General features: G+C 41.0%; 1 protein-coding gene across 3 annotated transcripts in view; it reads right to left on the reverse strand.

Moving 5' to 3' along the window:
- Window positions 1-24,740, reverse strand: part of LOC122422330 — a 240,956-nt gene extending 216,216 nt beyond the window's left edge. For all 3 annotated transcript variants that reach the window (XM_043438795.1, XM_043438797.1, XM_043438798.1), the window contains exon 1: window positions 24,111-24,740. In XM_043438795.1, the coding sequence (XP_043294730.1) occupies window positions 24,111-24,456 (346 nt within the window). In that variant the 5' untranslated portion in view covers window positions 24,457-24,740. The remainder of the gene's footprint in view (window positions 1-24,110) is intronic.
- Window positions 24,741-25,104: the final 364 nt, after the last annotated feature.

A 25,104-nucleotide genomic window follows, 5' to 3' on the forward strand; every position in this document is an offset into this window, starting at 1 on the left:
CTGCAGTGGTTAATAGTCAGCTGCCTGTTGCTCTGGCTAAGCCATGAGAAAATCACCATGGGAAAAGAATAAATGCCAAATATAGCAATATAGCACAACCCAAATAAAAGTACATCGGGCTGATTAGTTGGGGTCATCATACCCTGCTAGCTAAGGAAAAATATAGTGTGGATCTTGGAATGCTGGGTCAGTGCAAGTGCAGAACTTTGCTTGTGCACACCCTTAGATATTTTCCCAAGGCATATGTGGGTCTATGGCCTCCAGCTACGTGTTACTCCTTGTACAAGAAAATAACAAAGATAAAGTAATCAATAAAATGGGAGACGTGACGAGGGGCAGAGGAGGCTGACTTCATCAAAGCACAAGAGATACTTTCTGCTTGCCAAGACACTAAATAAGTGATGTGGCTCCGAGGAACAGGGCTCTTGATCCAAGAATCTTCAGTCCCCCAGTCCCATGTTTAAAATTTTAATTCTGTCTCTAGCTTCTTTTTCCCAAACTGTGCATCAACCACTTTCGACCCCTACCTGCTGCTCTGCCGCAGCATGAGGCCTCCAGGCACAATAGGGATAAGTAATGTCCAAAGCTTTAGAGACCCCTTGGGTGACCTTAGAAGTAAATGATGTCCCACTGTCACTTTGTAATGACCTGGGCAGACCAACTCTCAGAATGATTTCATGGAGCAGTTTTTTTTTTTTTTTTTTAATCACGTCCTCAGCCTTCTCAGTGTGGGTGGGAAAGACTTCAATCCATCCTGTGAATGTATCTATCATGACTAATAGGTATTTATACCCTTGAGAAACGGCATCTGGGTGAAGTCCATTTGTCAGTCCTCTCCTGGGTAGGCCCCACATCTTTGGACGGGCTGGGCCAGCTGGGTCTTCGAGCTCCTCAGGGATTGTTTAATTGGCAACTGGGACAAGAGGAGACCACTTGCTTTATAGTCATTTGGAGGCCTATTCCTCTGACGGAACTTTTTAGTAATCTTTGGAGGGCCTTCTCCCCTAAATGAGTGGTGGCATGTAAGGAGTTAACCAACTTCCATTGGAGGTTTCCAGGCAGAAAAAGGAGTCCCTCCTTTTGGAACCACCTCATATGATCTTCTTGAAAGCCCTCACTCTTAGCTTTAATAGTCTCACCTTCAGTATATGAAGGAGTTTCTGGCAAATCAGTCTGTGGAACTAGGGTGGCAATCCCTATTAGGTCATGGTTCTGTAATGCTGCTCTCTTAGCTGCCTGATCAGCTTCTTGGGTCCCTCGTTCCACTTCCATGCCCCCTTTTTCGTGTCCTTTACAGTGGGAGACTGAAACCTCAGCTAGCAGATGGACTGTCTCCAAGAGTCTAAGAATTTGATCACCATGTTTGATTGGGGATCCTTGAGTGGTCAAATGGCCTCTTTCTTTCCAAATAGCAGCATGTGGATTTAGCACCAGAAAGGCATACTTGGAGTCAGTGTAAATGGCTACTCTTTTTCCTTTGCCCAGCTCTAAAGCTCGAGTCAGGGCTATAAGCTCAGTTAACTGGGCTGAAGTACCTGGTGGCAAAGATTTAGCCTCTATGGTCTCAAAATTGGAGACTGCTGTACATCCAGCTCTTCTTTTTCCATCCAAGACAAAGCTGCTTCCATCAGTGTACCAGATTTCCTCAGGATTGGTCAGAGGATCTTCTGAAAATCCCTCTCGGGGTTTTGTCCAGTGGTCCAAGGTTTCTAGGCAAGAGTGAAAGGGGAGAGAGCCCTCAGGGGTAGACAGGTGGGTAGCTGGATTAAGACCCTCACAAGGGGATTATAGTGAGGCCTGGATTTTCCATCATCATGACCTGATATCCCAGGATTCTTTGATCAGATAACCATAAATGGCTTCTCCCATTCAGGAGTTATTTCAGTTGGTGGCTGGCAAAATTAGTTTGCCACCAAAAGACAGTTTTAAAGTATCTTCTATCAGGACTGCAGTAGTTGCAAGATTTCGAAAACAGGGAAAGATCTCTTGCCAACAAGGAAGTAGGACACTCAGGAACCAACTGAGACTGGTGGGAAAACATTTGTTCATCCCAGAAACAAAGAAGTGCTTGGGTGAATCTTTTTATAATTGTTTTTACTGTAGCACCCCAAATGGTAAAGTTTTGGGAGGAGACGTCTCCAGAGTAGGTCAGGACAGAGTAGGTAGCCACTGTGTCCACCAAGAAATTCTTGGACCTACTTGCCACATCCGATTGCTCCCTTGGCTCCAGCCCCGTGATGGTTATCTGTGACAGGTGGGCTGGCTGGAATGGGCTGTTTCAGTCCTGTTGACCCATTGTGAGGGAAGGTTTTTCACTTGACCTTGAGGCTCTTGGGTCCCGAGGGCAGAGTGCTGCCCAGTGTTCCAACTGATGGCATTTGAGGAGACTTGTCATGGTTTGGACACTCTTTGGCCCAATGTTCCCCCTGTCTACAGACTAGGCATTTGCCTGGTGCCTTATCCTTCAAGGACTTGGGGTTTACCATAGGACTTCCCTGGAGGGAAGCCAGGATCTAGGCATGCCTTGTTTCTTTTCTTTTATCCCTTTCCTGGGCCTTGGCCTCCCTCTCCTGTTCTCTGTTATAAAAAGTATTGGTGGCTGTCTAGATTATCTCATCTAAAGAGGCAGTAGAGTCCTGCTGCTGTAGTTGTTAGCTTTATCCTGCTGTCTAATGCACATTGGGACAAGAATTTGTCCTTTAAAATCACCTGTCCCCCCCACCCCCCAAAAAAAAAAGAAAAAAATAAATAAATAAATAAAATCACCTGTCCCTCATAAGAGTCTAAGCCCAGATTGGTAAACTTTTGGAGGGCCTCTTTTAGCCTTTCCAGAAAGGCAATGGGGTTCTCATTAGGCTTCTGAGTTATTGCTGAGACCCAGGCATAGCCCCACAAATGATAGGCTTCCTTCTATTTTTGTGGGCAGACTTCCTTAGGGGTGAGTCTTTCTGAAGCTTACCCTATCCAGTATTGTTGCAATCTGAGAGCTGGGAGTCCTCAAGTCAGGGTGAAGATCCCCAGGCAGGCTGAGGCATGACAGCCTCCTGGAGATCAAATCCCCGGGCAAGTCGAGGCATATCAGCCTCCCGAGAATTGGGTCCCTGGGCAGGTTGAAGCATGTTGACCTCCTGGGACCCCTGGGCTGACAGATCCCCGAGCAGATTAAGACATGACAACCTCCCAAGGACCAGATCCTAGGTAGGTTGAGGCAGGTCAACCTCCTGGGACCCTGGGCTGTGGATCCCTGAGCAGGCTGAGGCAGGACAATCTCCCAGGGACAAGATCCCTAGGCAGGTCAAGGCAGGTCGACCTCCTGGGACCCCTAGACTACCGTTGGGCATCCCCAAGGTCTCCAGCCTGACCAGTGCTGGGTAGGATTAAGGGGTTGTAATCTTAACTCATTGCCAGCTTGTCCTCTGTGGATGGGAATAGATACCATGATTCAAAGCAATCCAAGCCCGTTCCCTGAGACTGGTAACCTGGTGAAGCAGCCATAAGCCTTATCCTCTTATTGCTCTGAGGGAATGTAAGTTACTGGTTTCCTCCCATAGTCCTCCATAAGAGCTGGTTAGAGTATTTTCAATGGTAAACATTTCATTGTCCTAGGCCCATTTTAGGTAATAGCAGAAGTAATGACAAAGGAGTGGGTTATCTGGCCCTGTTAGGGGCATTAAAGTATTTTAATAATAAGTGGGGTGGAATGATGTTACTTACAAGGGGGCAGGATCCTGGTTGTAGGAGTTAGTAAGTGACTTAAGAACAAATTGATAAGAGGCAATAAACCAGATATTCCATAGAAGTGGAGATCTGATCCTGGAATATGTTTGTAACTTTAGGAGAAAGGTGGTAAGGGTTTGGGCCCAAACGGCCTGCAGGGCTAACTCTCAAAGCGGCAAACATTATCCCTGGAAGTCCAACTGCATTTGAAGGGATGCCAACAGATGGACTTCTAGCAGGCATTGTGTCTCTCACCCACCCTAGTGGGTCCACTGAAAGATGCTGCTGTTGCACATGTTGTAGGAAACATGGAAGATGAAGGCCTGAATATCTAGAGGGATTGGATATTATACAGTATTTCCCTCCCAAGGGCCAGCTATTTTCTTGTTGTCCCTCCAGAAGACTGTAGAGGCAACATTGTGGGCCCAGACAGGGCTCAGGAAAAGAGCATGAAACAGGAGGGAAGGGGGCAGGGCACAACCTTTGAAAGCATGACATAGCCCAAGGGCATACCATAAACTGATTAAAATCAAATGGGTCCAAGATGACAAGTCAAATTCAACTAAACCCTGATGCTCAATCTACAAGCTAAGTGACACATCCAGAGGTGCCATTACAGTACCAAAGTGAAAGAAAGTGAAGTCGCTCAGTCGTGTCCGACTCTTTGCAACCCCATGGACTGTAGCCTACCAGGCTCCTCTGTCCATGGGATTTTCCAGGCAAGAATACTGGAGTGGGGTTGCTATTTCTTTCTCCAGGAGATCTTCCTGACCCAGGGATTGAACCCAGGTCTCCTGCATTGTAGGCAGACGCTTTACCATCTGAGCCACCAGGGAAGCCCATTACAGTTCCAAGGCACTGTCAAAAGACTGAGGAGAGGGTGGTTCCCCAATTGTTGAAAAAATCCTCCCACTCATTAGCATATGGCACCCAGCTCATGAAAACTAACCACACCACACTCCATGGCCTGAGCACTTTCCCTTTAAAATGGCCCACCCCCTATGAAATGTGATTCTCTCTAAATCCAAACAAATCTACCTCTTACCTATCTCTGTGTCTCTCACTGAATTCTTTTGCAATGAGACATCAAGAGCTTGAACTTCACTAGGTCATAAGACCTGGCACTGTGGGTTTTGGCTGGGCTCAAGTCCTAGTCAAATACAACTGAGTGACTAAGCATAGCACAGAGTCTCTGCCATGTGGGTTTGAGTCCCAAACACAACACTCAGAAATGGAAAGATGATGACCTGTCCAATATTTTGTAAGTAGTGGCTTAGATGGAGACAGGAGCTGAAGGACAGGAGAAAAAAGAAGTGGGAAAAACATGCCAAGGAATCCCCTTCATAACCTACTGGAAAATCTGCTAAATACCTGACCTGTGCTCACCGTTTTCATTGGCCTGATCCTTGGCACAAAGAAGATTAAGAACAGAAGAACCCTCACCCACTTGGGCAGCAGCTACTAAGGCACAGCAGAGAGCAGAACCTTCAGGACACACTGGGGAGTAGCTCCTGCCAGAGTCCCTCAATTACACCCTCTTCTGCTTGCCTGTTCTCAGGGGGTTCAAGGAAACAAGAAATGAGAGCTTGTAAAAGAATTAAGATTTTTATCCCTATGTCCTTCCAGCCATAGGGGCGAGGACCTCCTACCTTAACCGGAGGCCTTCTGGAATCTGAGACTTAGCCTCATGGGCTTTCTGCCGAGTTTGTTTTTGCTGTCCTGGTTTCCAGCATGCCAGGCTTCTTGTCACTTCCACTGCGCTGGGTTTTCTTCATGTTCAGCTTCCACTGTGTGTCCATTCACCGAGTTGGGCCTCTGCTGTGTTTAGCCTCTACCTTGTGGGGACCAAGCCAAGGTTGTTTCAGCCAGGTTAAAACCGAGAAATGGCACCAGAGGTGTCAGGGAAGTGTGTAATTTCCTCGGTTCTGCCTCGCTGCAGCAAAAATTTGAAGTGCTAGACCAGTGTTACAGCTTGGTTACACCTCAGGTTAAATGTTGGACCAATGTTCCAGCTCAGTTCCAACTCAGTTTTATTTGGCAAGCAAAGGAAAATACATCCTCAAGGCATGAGGGCGGGCCAACTCAAAAGGAGTGAAGAGAAGAGAGAGGCTCAATTTTGGCTCCTCTTTTTATATTTTTTTCTCCTCCCCCGAGCTTGCCCTATGTATATTTGGCTAGCCAGTAGGGCTGTTTGTTTCACCTGAGGTTCTCACTCCAGTTCTTGGACCTTCTTTTGTTCTATTTTCACAGGCTTTTTCCTTTCTTTGTCTTTTAGCCACCACTATCTTGCACTCTTTTTTCCTATTCTAACTGCTTAACAATTCTTTGTATTTGACTTTATTCTTTCTTCCTTTTGTGGCTTTAAGTATTTTATGATTACATTCTTTATTTCTTAGTGTATCAGTAATTAAAAAACAAAAACAAAAGACACTTTTTTTTTTAGTGGTTTCCCTTGAGTTTGCAATATACACTTACAATTAAAGCAACTCAAATTACAGTGTGCTAATTCACGAGTAGTGAGGATATCTTTCAGTGATAAATAATCCTAATTCCCTAATTCCTCCCCTAGATCATTTATTTCATATGTATAAAAATGTGATTAAATATTAGTCTTTTATTGAGACTCTGCCTCTGGACTCTGAGCCATAAGTATTTTTTTCCCCTCTCTCTTGTCAACTACAAATTTGCACTTGCAAACTACCTCTGCAAGGATTAAATAAATCATGCACTGATGCAGCTGCTGATTTTCAACACTTCCTGAAATGAGTTCAGAGTGGAGAGCAGAAATGAGGCACTCTGTGCTCAGAGGAGGTGGGAGAACTGACAGGACAGGTCTCCAGATAAGTTAGGTAGTTTCAGGAGCTGATTTTATGAGCCCGATTCTTATACCTTCCCATATCTAGAAGAATACTAAAATATTTCATGGTGACAATGGTTCCTTGTGACTAGCAAAAGCTTCACAAGACTACCAGAAACCTGGAAAAATATGTGCTTGATTGCATGTATTTTCTCTTCACCAAATTCTCATATATACTGACCTTCCCCCTGGCTTATTTGGAGCAGTCTCTCAGAGCTATTGGAGGTGCAGTCTCTTGGGCTGCAGTCCTCATTTTGCCCCAAATAAAACTTAACTTGCAACTCTCATGTTGTGCATCTTTTATTAAGTCAACACTCCTTAAGTGGGGCAGCATGGATACAGTGGGCTGGGGTTGGGTATATTCCATTCCCCAGATCAGTTAGATTTTGATACTACCTGAGAAGGTTAAGTTCTGGTAAATTAGTTTTTGAGGGCAGGTCTTGCTAAGGAGACCAGAGCATTCTACTGTATTTCAGTCTTAGATATTCTGCTAGAAGTACAAGGGGAATTTTCTCCAATGTTTATTTTGAGGGCCTATTCCTCCGGGGGATAACTAGCACTAGGGTAAGGAAAGCCAGAATGGGAATAGACAAACGCTACTGGCCAGCATGGGAGATTTGGAGTTAAAAATGCCAAGGGTACCCAGACACTGGGAACCTCCCACGACTTGGAGAGACCTACCTTCACGAGCTCCACGAGGTTCTCACAGTGAACTTTACAGAGCATCTGCTGAGCTCACAACAGGTAGCTGAGAAAAGGCACCATTTTGAAATCAGAACGCTCTGTTCTCCTCAGAAAGGCCTCTCCCAGGAAAAACTAACCAGAATAAAGTCTATACACTGTATTTAAAATCACATTTTCATTATGTTTTCCCCTTTATGTGGTCCTGTTATGATGAGCTATACTGCCAGATAAAGTATATAATATTCTCTAACGTTGTTTTCAGGGTATTTTCAAAACTGGTTCAGACAAGATATATGTGCCAACTTCTCAGGAGAGCAATTGGTACACTAACTCTGTTCATTTACTCTGAGTAACAGAAACATCTTCTGTAATTGAACTCAAGTACCTCTTTCATATATGATAATGAGTATTGACTTAGATATAGATTTTTTTCAGTGACAGGGTATTTTTCACTTGGAATTGTATAGGAATCTGATTGAAAGCAACTAGCTTCATTTCTATACATATATTTGTAAAAAGCTGATTCTAAATATTTCATATTTTAAAAAGAGGCAATGGGTTATTAAAGTTAAAAGTTTAAGGGGAAAGAAAAGAGTAAGTAGTCTAGTTTTCTGACTTCAAGACTTTTTCATGTAAGTAAAAAAGATAAACATGAGGGTTAACATTAAATATAGGAAAAGTGCTTGTCATTTAATTATAATTAAGATTTTAATATCTTAATATTTTTATAATTGACAGGAACGGAACTAAGTTTAAAAATAATTCTTTTACCTAGGTATACCATTTAGTTTTAAGGGCTTCCTGGTAGCTCAGAGGGTAAAGCGTCTGTCTGCAATGCTGAAGACCCGGGTTCGATCCCTGGGTTGGGAAGATCCCCTGGAGAAGGAAATGGCAACCCACTCCAGTATTCTTGCCTGGAAAATCCCATGGACAGAGGAGCCTGGTAGGCTATAGTCCATGGGGTCACAAAGAGTCGGACATGACCGTTTAATTTTACATTTTCATATTTTTTAGAACTGTTCATCATAAGTAATAAAAAAAATATGTTAATTTCAGGTTGCTGTTGTGCTTCCTTTGCTGAAATGACCTTACTGCCCAAAGAAATTTAATTTGAATTTGAACTATCCATCTGAATAAGTTAATCAGAGAATAGAACTGAGTTAATCAAATGAACTGTGGCATAGTACTATCTAAAGATGATGTGCTCAGATGCAGAACTGCTTTTGAAAAAAGAAGGTAATTAAAACAAAACACTTGTAAGTGACTGAAAGAATAAGGAAGAATAAAATAATCTGAGCAGAGGTTCACTCAACATGGAGAAGTGCTCTGTATTTCAAACATTTTCAGTCTTACACAGCAATGTAATATCAGGGAAGAAACTCTTACCCTCATTTTTGTGTTTTCTTTCCCCCTTGTAACATGGTTTGGTGAAAGAAGTGCTCAGCATTGCCTAAAGTGGGATACAGCCTCAAAGATTCTATTATTTCTTACTGTATTCATTGAACAATGGGTGCAGGCTTCCCTCGTTCCCTCGTAGCAGTGGGTAAAGAATCTGCCTGCAAAGCAGGAGACTTGGGTTCAATCCCTGGGTCAGGAAGATCCCTGGAGAAGGAAATGGCAACCCATTCCAGTATTCTTGCTTGGAGAATCCCATGGACAGAGGAGCCTGGCAGGCTACAGTCCATGGGGTCCCAAACAGTCGGACACGACTTAGCGACTAAACCACCACCAACAATCTTTACACAGATTTGTGAGAAAACCAGTATTTAGTTCTGCATAATCCATACTATTAAAACATTTTAAGTGCAAAAGAATATTTGTAATTAGCACATATGTTGTAAGCTGCTAGTTCCTGAAGTTAAAACACTTAAAAAAACTTGAGAAGTGGCTATATAGATATGTAAAATGAGAGACCTCATCTGTTGTTAAAATTTTATTTAAATTTAACGCTCAATGGTGTTTTCATTTCAATTTAATAGGTAAAAATGAGTAGTTTGCTTCCACTATATCCATGCAGAAAATTTAAAAGAAAAAGCTAAACTGTATGAATTATGAATGATTCCATTCTTTTAGTACAAAAAAAATTTTTTTCCTGGCTGACTCTGAACTTTCTCATGCTTTCAACTATTTCTTATATTAAAGTGATCTTGATTGTTATATTCTCTCCTGAATTCCAAAGCCAAAAATGGACTACACAATTGAAACTTAAATTCAACAGGCATAAAAAGTGAAAAATTAAGACCCCTAAAGAGCTTCATTATGATTCTAGCCCCTTTCACTGTTTTTTTTTGAGAATCAACCAAAACATAAATATCCAGTAACCTACAGTAAAAATCTGGAAGTTTGTCGGTTAAAGTCTCTGCAACAATTTTGTAGTCAGGCCCCTTTGCAAAAACTGGAGAAACCTTCACCCAAAAGTTGGTTTGAACGTCAAGGCAGATGATACACACACACCAAGAAAGTATGAAATGATTTATAACTTACATAATGGAGGTCTCTGGGATAAGCAGAGCAGTCACCAACAGGCCAGAGAACACTGGAGAGAGTCAGGAAAGCGGGCTGAGTTGAGGCTTTTATTGTGGTGGCAGGGCTGGGAGGCAGGAGATTTGAATTGCCTATTCCTGCTAAAGAGGGAACACCTGCGCTTCCTTTTCATAGGGCCCAGATGAGAGGCACTGGAAAAGTCTGGTCTGAGGTTCAGGAGCTGTTTTTTTCAGTTGAAACTGTGGACAAGCCCCTGTGTCCTTGTCTTTTGAAGTAAAATACTGACTCCAGAGTTAATGACTGGGAAATGTCAACATGTAGAAACAAAGAATAGCTGTTGGGCTGGGAACTGGGAACAATTTAGACTATAATTCTACCACATGGCAGAATCACTGAACTCCCAGTTCCCTGAAAGATACAAATAAAGGCCTGACTCCTGAATTGTTTTTTTCCAGGCAGCAGACCCCTATCCAGATAAAAACTGGCAACAGCAAGAACGTAAACATAGACTGGTTGAAACCAAAAGGTTGATGATGCTTGAAAATTTCACCTTGATGCCAACCAATCCAAAAATTGTCCAGGAGCTGATCACACCCTGCTCTTTGAAGACTATAAAAATCCTCACTACCCATTCCAGGATGGGTCACACAGTCATGAGGTCATTAACCCCCTGCAGACCCCTTTGCCTGGCAAAGCAATAACAGTTACTCTTTTCTACTTCACCCCAAATTCTGTCTCCATGTTTCCATTAGACACCAGTGAACAGAGGCTGAGTTTCAGCAACCGAGTCAAATATCAAAGTATTACAAATATCACTCATACAATCACCAACATGGTCTTCCAATGTGACCCCCCAAATTTTTCTTAGCTTTTCTCACTCCACTCCTGCTACCACTCTTTTAGGTTTAAGATGTTACATCTTTCTCTGAACCTCTCTGATAGGATGTTGACTTATCATATTGCTGTAATCCTGTATTCAAATTCTGTCCTTCATACCTATGATTTCTAGAACACAGCAAAAATTACACTTACCTTCCCACAGGATTCTCTGCTGCTTCAATAAAACTAAAGTATATTTTTATTATGACACATGCAATATATTGATCTGTTTTGTAGCTAACCATAAATCCATCTCACTCAATAAGCCCTTTAAATTGGAGTCATGTCTACTAATTATTGTATCATGTTAATCATCTGTGTCTGGCACATGGCAATGACAACTCCTGAAAATTTCAACTCTTGGCACCCAAGATTGTGAAGATCCCAACCATCACTGGAAGCTCCCTATCCACAGAATTAGTTTTCTGAGTTACAATCTAATATGTGATTTAGAATTAGATCAAATACTTAGGTTTATTTCAACTAATAAAATTAAAGATAAGATAAAATCTCAAGTATTTCAAAACATACCTTTTGTAGTCTTTATGTAATTTAGAGCATACATCTCTACCTATTGATAAGAAGGTGGTACAGTAAGTTATACCAGCTCAATTCTTCCTGAGTGTGTCTGATAGCCTTTTAGCACTGCACACTCTTAGGAAAGAACTTCAAGAGCAAAAAGGCACATTTTGTATTTGCATAAAAATAAAATAAAACTGTATTTGCATAGAAACTCATAATGGCCAAGATACCATACTCTAAAATTTCAGCAAATAACAGCATATGAATGAAAAATTTTAACTTTTCAACACAATAGTTTGAAATGGCAATTTGGGGCAGGGGAAACTATATATATTCTTTTTTCCAGCACATAATGCATTTGAATTTTTTCTTCAGCTGCATATACAGTACTGGATTTTAAAAAATAACTAAACAAAATCTTGAATATAACTTCATTATTAATTATTTTCTATTATGTTAAAGGGGAGACGCTGAAATATTACAGAGTATTTGGAATTTTTTTTTTTTTTCAGTCATTGCACACTTGGGTGGTAACATTTTTAGTGTATTCTCAACATATTTAACAAAAGGATTCACATCACCAATATTTGGGAGATATTTCATACCTAGACAAAAAAAAAATGCATCTTTGGCAAGATATAATTTTGCTCCCCCAAAATTTGACCCTTCAGTTCAGTTCAGTCGTTCAGTTATGTCCAACTCTTTGTGACCCCATGGACTGCAGCACGCCAGGCCTCCCTGTCCATCACCCACTCCCGAAGTTTGCTCAAACTTATGTCCATCGAGTCAATCTGATCCTTGATAGTCTCCAAAATTGACAAAGCTCTACAGAATAAAGATTAGGAATCAAATATCTCTGCCTATATTTGTGAATAATCAGTGTCTAGAATTAAACAGGTAAGATCACTCAGTGATTTGAATAAAAACAAATAACTATAGTTGTCATATGTTTAATGTCATTATTAATAATTTATGTTATTAATCTTTAAAAATCATTTGCTTGCAAGCAGTTTTACATGATGAGAGATAAAATGTAATTTAAACACAGCACAATGGTCCTCATATGTGTACCTAAGAGTGCTTCATAAATGTGGAAACTAAATTTAAATCTTCATGCTTATATGTTTAGAAAGGTGTTTTGTGTGCATATTCCTGCCTACTTAAGATAATTTTCAGAGTTCAAAAAAAATAACAGAAATAAACAGTATAATTGACTTACCCAAAATTCTGAATTTGCCATATGCACAAATTTTAATTCATAAAAACTATTTACATAATTATTATCAAGATGTACTGATCTTGATTTCACAATTAGGCTGATTAGACTAGTAACATGATTAATAGTAGTTTCTTCAAAGGCATGTCTTAAAAATGATATCCATTTTGTAATTGTGGATCCATACAGAAAAAGGTTTTAAGATCATGACACCCTATATACTTTGATACTGCCCTTATTTTTCACAATCTAGAGAGAGATATATGATCTTAGTTTGATCTGAGGCAGAGAAATTAAGTCACATTTGAACTATTGAGGTAACAAACACCTACCTTAATATGATTGGTGATCAATGTTGCCTCCTCTGTTCCTTCAAAGATCATCAATATTGACAATGAACCTATCCAAAAATTTCCAGGTACTTCAATGAAAGGGAGGAGATGACATCTATGAAGATGTTCTTTTCAAACCAAAAATCAAATTGCTGACAAAAAACACTCACTGAATTTTAAAGCCCAAAGTGTGAGATAATAGCAAACAAGGTACCTTTTGAGATGGGAGACAAGAAGTTTCTGGGCTTTTTGGAAAATACTATTTAGTCATTACTTCATGATTGGATAATGATTTATCTAACAAAAGCTTTTTCCAGTCAATTCAAGTAAAGTGTTATCACCACACATGGAAGATTTGGTCACAGTGAGCAACAGAGGAAGAGAATGAACATCTGCTACAGCAAGATGTCTGTAAATGGAAAAAGGGAAACCTTTCCACAGTGAGCTCTGGTAAGTCTTTGTCATTGATTTTGTGGACTCCAATAATGGTTATTAAAAACATCTTGGTCCCAAGGATTCAAATTCACATGTATTCAGACAATGTCATAAACACTGAAATACATATTTATGTAGTTTAGTTTTTCATTGATGGAAGCTCCCCCTTTCCCATAGGCCAGAGACATTTTAATTGATAACAAAATTTAATTGATTTCAAAACCAAAGTTTTGGCTTGAAAAAAAGATGAATTCTGACTGTCCACAAATACTCAGAGAATGAGGTCTCTCATCAAGGAAACAATGGATGTCACTGCCAATAGTTTCTATAAGGTGACAAACATCACCACAGCCCACATGTAAAGCCACCTCAGACAATTTCATGTGTGAGTCGCCTAGGTGCATAAATTTCAACTGATAAATAATATAATAATGTTACCATTATGCAGGGTTGGGGGCACTGAGTGTATCAGTACATGCATGGGATCTTTTGAGGGAGGTTCATTGCTTCATTACCTCCACCATAGTTTGGTCCCAGGTAATTAGCAGGGAGGGAACTCCCTCATCAACTCCACCCATCAACAGAAAATTGGATTAACCATTTACTGAGCATGGCCCCACCCATCAGAAGACCAGGTTTCCCCCTCAGTCAATCTCTCCCACCAGGAAGCTTCCATTAGCCTCTTATCCTTCTCCATCAGAGGGCAGACAGACTGAAAACCACAGTCACAGAAAACTAACCAATCTAATCACATGGACCACAGCCTTGTCTAACTCAATGAAACTATGAGCCATGCCATATAGGGCCACCCAAGATGGACTGGTCATGGTGGAAAGGTCTGATAGAATGTGGTCCACTGGAGAAGGGAATGGCAAACCACTTCAGTATTCTTGCCTTGAGAACCCCATGAACAGTATGAGAAGGCAAAAAGATAGGACACTGAAAGATGAACTCCCCAGGTCGGTAGGTGCCCAATATGTTACTGGAGATCAGTGGAGAAATAACTCCAGAAAGAATAAAGAGACAGAGCCAAAGCAAAAGCAACACCCATTTGTGGATGTGACTGGTGACGGAAGCAAGTTCTGATGCTGTAAAATGCAATATTGCATAGGAACCTGGAATGTTAGGTCCATGAATCAAGGCAAACTGGAATTGGTCAAACAGGAGATGGTAAGAGTGAACATCAATATTTTAGGAATCAGTGAATTAAAATGGACTGGAATGGTTGAATTTAACTCAGATGACCATTATATCTAATACTGTGGGCAAGAATCCCTTAGAAAAAAACGGAGTAGCCATCATAATCAACAAAAGAGTTCAAAATACAGTACTTGGATGCAACCTCAAAAACGACAGAATGATCTCTGTTTGTTTCCAAGGCAAACCATTCAATATCATAGTAATTCAAGTCTATGCCCTAACCAGTAATGCTAAAGAAGCTGAAGTTGAACAGTTCTAGGAAGACCTACAAGACCTTCTAGAACACCCAAAATATGTCCTTTTCATTATAGGGGACTGGAATACAAAAGTAGGAAGTCAAGAAACACATGGAATAACAGGCAAATTTGGCCTTGAAGTACAGAATGAAGCAGGCAAAGGCTTATAGAGTTTTGCCATGAGAATGCATTGGTCATAGCAAACACCCTCTTCTAACAACACAAGACAAGACTCTAGACATGGAAGATCAACACCAAAATCAGATTGATTATATTCTTTGCAGCCAAGATGAAGAAACTCTATACAGTCAGCAAAAACAAGACCAAGAGCTGACTGTGGCTCAGATCATGATCTCCTTATTGCCAAATTCAGACTTTAATTGAAGAAAGCAGGGGAAACCACTAGAGCATTCAAGGATGACCTAAATCAAATACCTAACGATTATACAGGGGAAGTAAGAAATAGATTTAAGGGACTAGATCTGATAGACAGAGTGCCTGATGAACTATGGACAGAGGTTCATGAGATTGTACAGGAGACAGGGAGGAACACCATCCCCAAGAAAAAAGAAATGCAAAAAAGCAAAATGGTTGTCTGAGGAGGCCTTACAAATAGCTGTGAAAAGAAGAGAAACCGAAAGCAAAGAAGAAAAGGAAAGATATTCCCATTTGAATGCAGAGTTCCAAAGAATAGTGAGGGGAGATAAGAAAGCCTTCCTCAGTGATCAGTGCAAAGAAATAGAGGAAACCAATAGAATGGGAAAGACTAGAGTTCTCTTCAAGAAAATTCAAGATATCAAGGGAACATTTCATGCAAAGATGGGTTCAATAAAGGACAGAAATGGTATGGACCTAACAGAAGCAGAAGATATTAAGAAGAGGTGGCAAGAATACACAAAAGAACTGTACAAAAATAATCTTCACGACCCAGATAATCACGACGGTGTGATCACTCACTTAGAGCCAGACATCTTGGAATATGAAGTCAAGTGTGCCTTAGGAAACATCACTATGAGTAAAGCTAGTGAAGGTGATGTAATTTCAGTTATTTCAGCTATTTCACACCCTGAAAGATGATGCTGTAAAAGTGCTGCACTCAATATGCCAGCAAATTTGGAAAACTCAGCAGTGGCCACAGGACTGGAAAAGATCAGTTTTCATTCCAATCCCCAAGAAAGACAATGCAAAATAATACTCAAACTACTACACAATTGCACTCATCTGAAATGCTAGTAATGTTCAAAATTCTCCAAGCCAGGCTTCAGCAATATGTGAACTGTGAACTTCCAGATGTTCAAGCTGAATTTAGAAAAGGCTGAGGAACCATCAAATTGCCAACACCCGATGGATCATCGAGAAAGCAAGAGAGTTCCAAAAAAACATCTATTTCTGCTTTATTGACTATGCCAAAACCTTTGACTGTGTGGATCACAATAAACTGTAGAAAATTCTGAAAGAGATGGGAATACCAGACCACCTGACCTGCCTCTTGAGAAATCTATATGCAGGTCAGAAAGCAACAATTAGAACCGGACATGGAACAACAGACTGGTTCCAAATAGGAAAGGAGTACATGAAAGCTGCATATTGTCACCCTGCTTATTTAACTTCTATGCAGAGTACATCATGGGAAACCCTGGGCTGGGTGAAGCACAAGCTGGAATCAAGATTGCTGGGAGAAATATCAATAACCTCAGATAAGCAGATGACACCACCCTTATGGCAGACAGTGAAGAAGAACTAAAGAACCTCTTTGATGAAAGTGAAACAGGAGAGTGAAAAAGTTGGCTTAGAACTCAACATTCAGAAAACTAAGATCATGGCATCCGGTCCCAACACTTCATGGCAAATAGATGGAGAAACAGTGGAAACAGTGTCAGACTTTATTTTGGGGGGCTCCAAAATCACTGCAGATGGTGACTGCAGCCATGAAATTAAAAGATGCTTACTCCTTGGAAGAAAAGTTATGCCAACCTAGACAGCATATTAAAAAGTAGAGACATTACTTTGCCAACCAAGGTTCATCTAGTCAAGGCTATGGTTTTTTCAGTAGTCATATATGGATTTGAGAGTTGGACTGTAAAGGAAGCTGAGCACCAAAGAATTGATGCTTTTGAACCATGGTGTTGGAGAAGACTCTTGAGAGTCCCTTGGACTGCAGGGAGATCCAATCAGTCCATCCTAAAGGAGATCAGTCCTGGGTGTTCATTGGAAGGACTGATGTTGAAGCTGAAATTCCAATACTTTGGCAACCTGATGCGAAGTGCTGACTCATTTGAAAAGACCCAGATGCTGGGAGAAAGATTGCATGTAGGAGGAGATGGGGCTGACAGAGCATGAGATGGTTGGTTGGCATCACCAACTCAATGGACATGAGTTTGGGTAAACTCCAGGAATTGGTGATGGACAGGGAGTTCTGGCATACTGCAGTCCATGGGGTCACAAAGACTTGGACATGACTGAGTGACTGAACTGAACCTCCTGAATGTTACCATACCAAGAGTGGCCAGGACTCAGGTCAAGCGTATTATGAACAGTTGTTGTTTAGTCACTAAGTCATGTCAGACTCTTTGCAACCCCATGGATTGTAGACCTCCAGGCTCCTGTCCATGGGATTTCCCAGGCAAGAATACTGTAATGGGTTGTCATTTTCTTCTCCAGGGGATCTTCCTGACCCAGGCATCAAAGGCACATCTCCTGCATGACAAGAGAGTTCTTTACCACTGAGCCACCAGGGAAGTTATTCTCACAGTAGAATGTGCTTATAAAGGATTCAGTCTGAAATACTTAGTCCTTAACCTGCAGAAGTGGCAGACTATCAGAAAGGTAAAATGCTTTTGGTGAGTAGGAAAATGCTTTCCTTCTTTATGTGGACATAGACATTGAAGGAGGTGGAAGGAGAACATGCTTATGGTGGGAAGATTGTTGGAACACAAACACTGAACAGAATGGAGACTCGCTCCTTGTCGAGTGTCTGTCTCCACTACTTAGAAGACGTTGGATTGACCTACAAGGAGTTTCCTTCATCTCGGCGAGCAGAGTGCCAAATTCTGTAACTAATACAGAGATGTATCTGTACAATATATCACCATTTTATTATCCAGGTAGGCATCATGCAATGCTTAGCTAAGCTATTTGTACCTGATTATGCACACCAGAACAGTCCAGAAAGCTTAGAAATATTTCATTAAGTGCCCCCACTTAAAACAATAATCTTTTTTTTTCTAAAATGGTTAATACACAATATCTTTTTTAATTTAGTGCATTTATATTTTTAATTCATTAGAGCCATAAACTTGTGGTCAGTTTGTAAACAGTCTTCTAGAATCTAATTTATTGTTTTAGAAATGTGAATACATAGCTTTATGTTCTTTTGCATGAAAATATTTTTTGTGACTGTGAAAAATTACACATTTCCTGAGACAAAATAAACTATAGATACAGAACACAATGTTGGTATGTATCACTAATTGAATATATAGTGGTAGAATCATTGTCTATAATATTGTCTGAAATCCCTTTTAAATTTTAGTGACTTTTGGTTGGATCCATGAGACAAGTGCTCAGGGCTGGTGCACTGGGAAGACCCAGAGGGATGGGATGGGGAGGGAGGTGGGAGGGGGGATCAGGATGGGGAACACATGTAAGTCCATGGCTGATTCATGTCAGTGTATGGCAAAAACCGCTACAATATTGTAAAGTAATTAGCCTCCAACTAATAAAAATAAATGAAAAAAAAGAAAAAACTAAGGGAAGTTTATAACAAGTAAGTAATTTGATGCTTATTAAAGGAAAAGATATTAGAAGCTTGCATGTATTTAATAGTGAATCTCTATGTCATCAAGTGTTTATAGACCACCTACTGTGTTACCATGAGAGTAGATCTCCTATCTTCATTACATGAAGCAAAATGACCTGACAGCCCCAGCGGCTGCGCCCTGCTTGGTACCGCCTTGTTTGCTGGGGGCCAGGCTCCCCACAGCCTGCTCCCAGCTAGTGACCACACAAGGCAGACACTGAGGTGGGGCATTCTTGGGAGACTCATGGGTCTTCTGACGATGATTTTGGTTTAAGGGCAACTGAGGCTTCCTCGCAGCTTTGTTGACTTTTCTTAGTACTACCACAAAGTTTCTTCCAACAAACTGATTTTTCCCTGTCTCCTTTACCCTGGGTCAGACCTGCATAGTGGTTGGATGGGTCTCTTCATTCTTCTCATCTCCCCCGCCCAATTTTCACTCACTGGTTTTTCCCCTGTTTCCTGAACAATTTAATCCCACTTTGATTTCTGCTTATCTAAGGACCCAAATGAACATACTTACTATATGCTAGGCACTTTGAAAAGTACTGTAAAGTATAATGACTTTAAATCAGGATCGTCGACCCATCTCTTCCTCCTCATACCTTTATTCAGTACTTTCATTTGTAAATGGGTGGGATGCAATGAAATCATTTCCAGGAAACCTCTGGCCCACAAATTCTGCTGGGTTTCACCTAGAGAATTGTCAGTGAAGATTACTGTGGTAAATTAAACATGCTCACAAATTTATGTGCCATTTCCCTAGTCAAGGAGTAATGTAATTAAAGCTGGCCCGATACCTGCTTAAACCATAGGAGGTGTTCCATGTTCCATGTTCCATGTAAGCATTTAGCTGTCCCACCGGAGAGAACACCAGAGACCTCCTGTGGGGAGGAGAGGCTCTGAAGATGACAGGAAGGAGCGGCTCAGCAGACCCCTTGGCCCAGTCGCAGGCCCATCTGACTGCAGCTACGTGAGACCCAGTGAGACCAGCAAGAGAAGTACTCAGTGGACCTCAGTTAATCATCAGAAACCATAAAAGATATTGAGATGGTCTTGCCCAAGTCTCTAAGGTTTTGAATTGTTTGTTATAATAGCAACAGGTAACTGAAACAAATAAAATGTCTCAATATCTCAATGAACATAATTATATTATTTACCTTTAAATGATATATTTCAGTTGACTTACTGAGTATTTAATGTATATATTTAAAGCATTTAACACAAGTTTACAAGGACGTAGACACATATATGCATGTGTGTATACATATGTACATAATGTATGTACAAGTATTTGTGTATGAATATGCACATGTGTATGTGTGCATGCATGTGTGCATGCAGCCATTTAATTCTATAAAGCATTTTCAGCCACAAAGCAAAGGCAATGATGGAAGAGAGAAACAACTGTCATGGGGTTGGGGTAAGAGAAGAAAGAGATCACTGTAACCGGGGCAGTTAGTATGATGTTCCAGGAAAAGAGAGGACTTAGAATCTGGAAGGAGGATAGAATTTAGATACCGAAACAGAAAATGTGGGGAACGGATAGAAAGTATGTGCAGGACACTGCTAGGTCACAGCTCTATATACACCTGGCTATATGTAATTTAAGCAAATATAAATAACCCAAGGTAAGTGAAGATCTGATTGAAACGGAAGTTCTTCATATGAATAATAGTTAACAGTATTGCACATTTAATATTATGTAACTTGTTACAGAAAAATCATAGGTTATAACTGCAGGGTATATCACACATCTGTCTATGCCTCTATTACAACTGTAGCTTTTTAAATGTCTATGTGAAGTGTCTTTTCACTGAATATAAAATGTATTGCAACACTTCACATTTTAGATACCAACATTTCAGTTCATATCTTAGTGTCAGAAGTGAAAGGCAAGTCACTGGTAGATCATCTGTGATTATGAAGAAATGTATTTTCTCTCAACATATGTGAATGATAGTAGGAAAGCAATGAGGGTATTTTTCCTTTTAGAATATGCACAAACACTGAATCATGTATATGCTTTTTAGTTAGTATTCCACATCTACTTCTGTTGGCAAAGATAACGCAATGGTAAACTGAAGGTCAAGAGAAGTGATTATCAATATAATGTTGATGTCAATTATTTCAAGAGGAGGAAAGAAATAATTCCCATCACTTTCCAAATCCACATTCAGTGACTACAGGTTGGTAGACTGGAATACCAAGGTGGGAATATTTACACCATAGAGATTGGTGAATGTTTCAAGCTGGGTTTTTATTTTTGTTTTTGTTTGTTTGCTTGTTTGTTTTCTTAATAGTAGGTAAACACTTACCAGTAAAACTGAAAGGAAGGTTTGGTCCAATGAATTTAAATAAACACATTAAAGATTCACCTAAAATCAGACTTTATACAATTACTTTATTCAACTGCACCCTGCTGTGGCCCAATTTAGTCTTGTGGTGTAGACCGACTGAAAACTGTGTGCCTATTGAGACCTGGTCCTGCAATAGCTACTTCTCATTTCTGCTCCGTCTCTTTAGCTCTGAAAACTTCACTGCAGACTTACCAGTTGCTGTCTCTTCTTCTGAAGGTGAAAGCACCATAGCAGGTAGGTCTTGGCCAACCACGAGCCCTTCATTGATGCAACTTCATTAAGAGAACAGGTATGTGTGAAAAACTACACTCCTCCATGCAATTCCCCTGTGAAACCTCTGACCTTCCAAACTTGTAAGACCCAGTAACTCACAGTCCATGTCCTTTGTATTTTCCCACAATTATCATATTGCACTTGCTTACTTGAATTCCTTATCCTGTCTCATAGCGTATTTGGCTCCCTCCTCAACTCATATCTCAGAATGATTATGAGTGTGTGATGTACCCTCTCTAAGTTCCTGGCAAGGAGGTGCTTTATCAGTTCCTCTACTGAGTTCATCTCTTCTGCCTCAGGATGTTATCACAGCCAGCTCCTTTGTCTAGACATGTTTTATACTACTATTTTGGCTTTATCTTCTCAATCCTCTGACTTTAAGTTTAAAATGTTTCTGCCTCAGAAAATCTTCCCTGATTGCCCAGATCCGTCAGTTCTCCCTGCTACTGTACATACCCTCCAATCAAGCATTACTTTTCCTCTGTAGCATGTATTTCAGCCATAGCTAATTAATTACTTGTGTAATTATCTGTGTACTGTGGAAAGCTTCTATAAGAAGTCATAACCACCTCTCTAGGCTCTTAAATAATAAATGACATAAACAATATGTCAGGGCATGACATAACTGAGTTTTATACGACGGCAGCCCAGTGAACTTCTGATATGTAAGTGAACAGAGTCATCACTAAAATCCACAAATAGGAGTTCAGCCACTAGGGCATTTTTTAAGTCAAACTGCTTTCAACCAATGGATACTTCTCCATCAATCACATTCATTTAAAACTTCTCCATCAATCACATTCATTTAAAACTTCAGTGGTAATATCAACACTGTGGATGGTACTGACTACCAGAACCACCATATATCAGACTTATCCATATGTACAATGCACCCTTCACGCAATCTCACTTGAGTATCTAAATTCCCCATTCTGGAGTTTCTAGAAATATATACGTACATATATATTAACTGACTTATTATATAATGCATATATTTTTTCTCCATCCTCAAGACTTGAACGAGAAAATTTACAGTTTTTTTTTTTTTTAAAGCTGTTTAAAAAAACCTAGTTATTAGTTACTTTCTGGAAGCACAAGCCAAATCACATACACAGAAATAAAACCCAAGTCATATAGCACAAAGTATACTCTGCAAAGTTTTGCAAAGTATTGATTGCCAGTTTTGCAAAATCAGCAAGGCGACCACATATTTCTCAGTGTAATCTATTTTGGTTCCTCCAATGCCTGAAAGTATGATTGGCTGAAAAAAAAATCATAAGTGAAACAAAATCAGCAAGTTGATTGAATAAACAATGTGAAAGAAAAAAAAGAATACCATCTGGAATATGTTTATTAGGAACTAAAGAACATCAGGTGCTTTCCAATAATTAAAATCTATTAATTAGTTCTTGACAAATATCTATCTTTCACAAAATTAACTATAAATTAAAAAAGTTTATTTTTACATAAAATTGCTGAAAATAATTAATATTAGAATCCAGTAGAGAATATGATTTTCTTGGCGAAAAAATATGTGAAATGTGTGAAACTGCATCAAGTTAATTAACTCTGCTATGGTAGACAAGTAGGAAGCAAGTTTGTCTGCAGTACAACGAAGAAAACTACCACTTCTAGAACCTTTTCAGACAGAAGGTAGGAAAAATGCACTCTGAGACATTGTCTAGGCTAGATACATTAAATAGAATATGATTTTCCATTTCAATTAACCCTGCATGCATGCTCAGTTGCTCAGTTGCTCAGGGTCACTGTTTGTGACCCTATTTACTGTAGCCCGCCAGGCTCCTCTGTCCATGGGATTCTCCTGGCAAAGAATACTGGAGTGGGTTGCCATTTCTTTTCCAGGGGATCGTCTGGACCCAGGGAGCAAACCCACATTTCCTGCATTGGCAGGTGGGTTCCTTAGCACTGCAACACCCGGGAAGCCCCCAGTGCACCCTACTTTGTATTTAATAGCATTTATGTTTCTATTTATATGTATTTATTTTGTATTGATTTGTATTTAGAAACTGGGAGGAAATGGGGACTTCCCTTGTGGTCCAGTGATTAAGAATCCATCTGCCAGTGCAGGGGACATGGGTTCAATCCCTGGTCCCTGAAGATCCCACACGCAGCAGAGGGACTAAGGCCCTGGGCCACAGCCTGTTCATGGCAACTAGAGAAAGTCCGCCACAGCAACGGAGACTCAATGCAGCCATAAATAAATAAATTCATTTTTAAAATACTAGCAAGAAATGAAAACTTTTCGTATTATCTACTCAACCACTCGAGGAAAAATTAACTACCAATTGATTGCAATTTTACACAGTTTTAAGGAAAAGATCCTCTTATAAAAGAACAGGCTTTAAAAATCAAAGAAGCAATTTTTTTTTTTCTCAAAAAACCTACTTAAAAGCTCCTATTGCATCTAATAGAATAAAATTAGATGCCGTCTCAGTCCTGAATGATTTTGACTAACTTTAAGAGAAAATAGAGTTGATTTTTTTTCTCTTTTAAAAGTTCCTGCATTTAAGATTGAGTCATTATTAGTGTATGACGCATTAAACAATAACACTTAATCGGAATAAAGATGAAAGAGCTTGAGAAAAGCTTTAAGGCACAGGATATGCGTTGCAGTATCCACTCTCATTAGCTTAGGATAAAGGCTTCACTGTGGTGACCTGCACCAGCCCTGACAGGCACATTCCTGTTATTTGAAACCTCATCATTTTAGCCATCAAAAGGCTGTCAACCTGCTAAAGTTCCGGAAAGTGTCACATGCGAAATCCATTTCCAAAGGACCCACTGGGTACAACCATAGAAAGACAGAAGTGGAAAATAGCAGCACTTCCCAAAGCAGTAGCCCAGTTGTGATGTGCCTTTGAGAGAAGTTTAAATGTCAACCATCTGACTAGCAAAATATCAACAGGTTAATAAACAGGCACATGTAAATAACCGCAGGAAGCAAACACTTTCAGGATTATATTTAGAACTCTGCAGTCACCAAAAGACTCTTGTTTTTTGCTTAAGTCAACTTGTTTAAAACCGGAGACGAAAAGCTGGTTAAATAAAATGAGTACGTTTCAGAATTACTTTTCAAACCGCAAGAAACGTGTCCTGACCGTGCGCGCCGCCCCTGGAGTCCGCGTTCCAAGTCTCGGGGGGCGGGTGTCTGGGCGAGGACCGCCCGGCCCCTGGTGATTCCCTCGGGCTGCGGGCATCCGCGGGGTCCTCCATCCCGGGTCCTCGGCCCCTGCGGCTCCTGGCGGCCGCCCCGCCGTGCGGGCGGTGCTCGGGGCGACGCGGTGTCGGGATCCGGGCGGGGGCGACGCGCGGGCGGCCCCTCACCTCGCGCGCCCGGGTCCCCCAGCCGCGGCAGGCGGGCGCCTCGGGGATCCAGGCCCGGGGGCACCCGCCCGCCCCGGGAAGGGGAGGAGGCAGGAGCCGCGGGGCTGGGGGCGCCTCCATCTGCTGAGAGTCCGTGAAGCAGTGTCAAGAGGGCAGCTGTTCAAAGTGCCCGAAAGTTAGGGCGCAAAAGCAGGGTCCTATACCCCCCACCCCTAGCACGGTGGGAGGGAAGAGACACATTACTCACTACGTAAACAGGATGACTGCCACTTGACCTGACAATGAATTAGCACAGATCGCCTTTCTCCTTGACTTTTGGGGGTTCCTCAGCATAAGTCCTCAGGGTCACAAGTTCCCCACTCTCTAAGCCCCAGACCGACCGACAGCTCCCCAGAGAAGAGGCTGAGCTGTTGCTTCTAAGGTCTCAGAATCCGGCAATGTGCCTGAGCATAGAAGGCACATGACGGCAGAGTCTTGGATGAGCAGAAGGAACTGATGCAAGGAAGAAAGCTGACTGTTTTTCCTCTGTTAGACAACTTTCTAAATGACCATTTCTCCCAGGCTCTAGTAAGCAAGGGCACACCAGAAACTGAAATAATATTTTTGTTGTTTTATTCTCCAACATCGGTGTCTGATTAAGGGGCTTAGCGATCCCCGCCCCATCCCTCACCTCATTTTGGTTCTCACAGCACAAGACATAGAAGGGCTGATCATCCTTCCCTCCTTCTCAGCAGGTGGTCCAAAGTGCCTGCCCTGACAGCAGGGACT

Source organism: Cervus canadensis, chromosome 19, assembly GCF_019320065.1.
Source record: "Cervus canadensis isolate Bull #8, Minnesota chromosome 19, ASM1932006v1, whole genome shotgun sequence".
Taxonomy (NCBI): domain Eukaryota; kingdom Metazoa; phylum Chordata; class Mammalia; order Artiodactyla; family Cervidae; genus Cervus; species Cervus canadensis.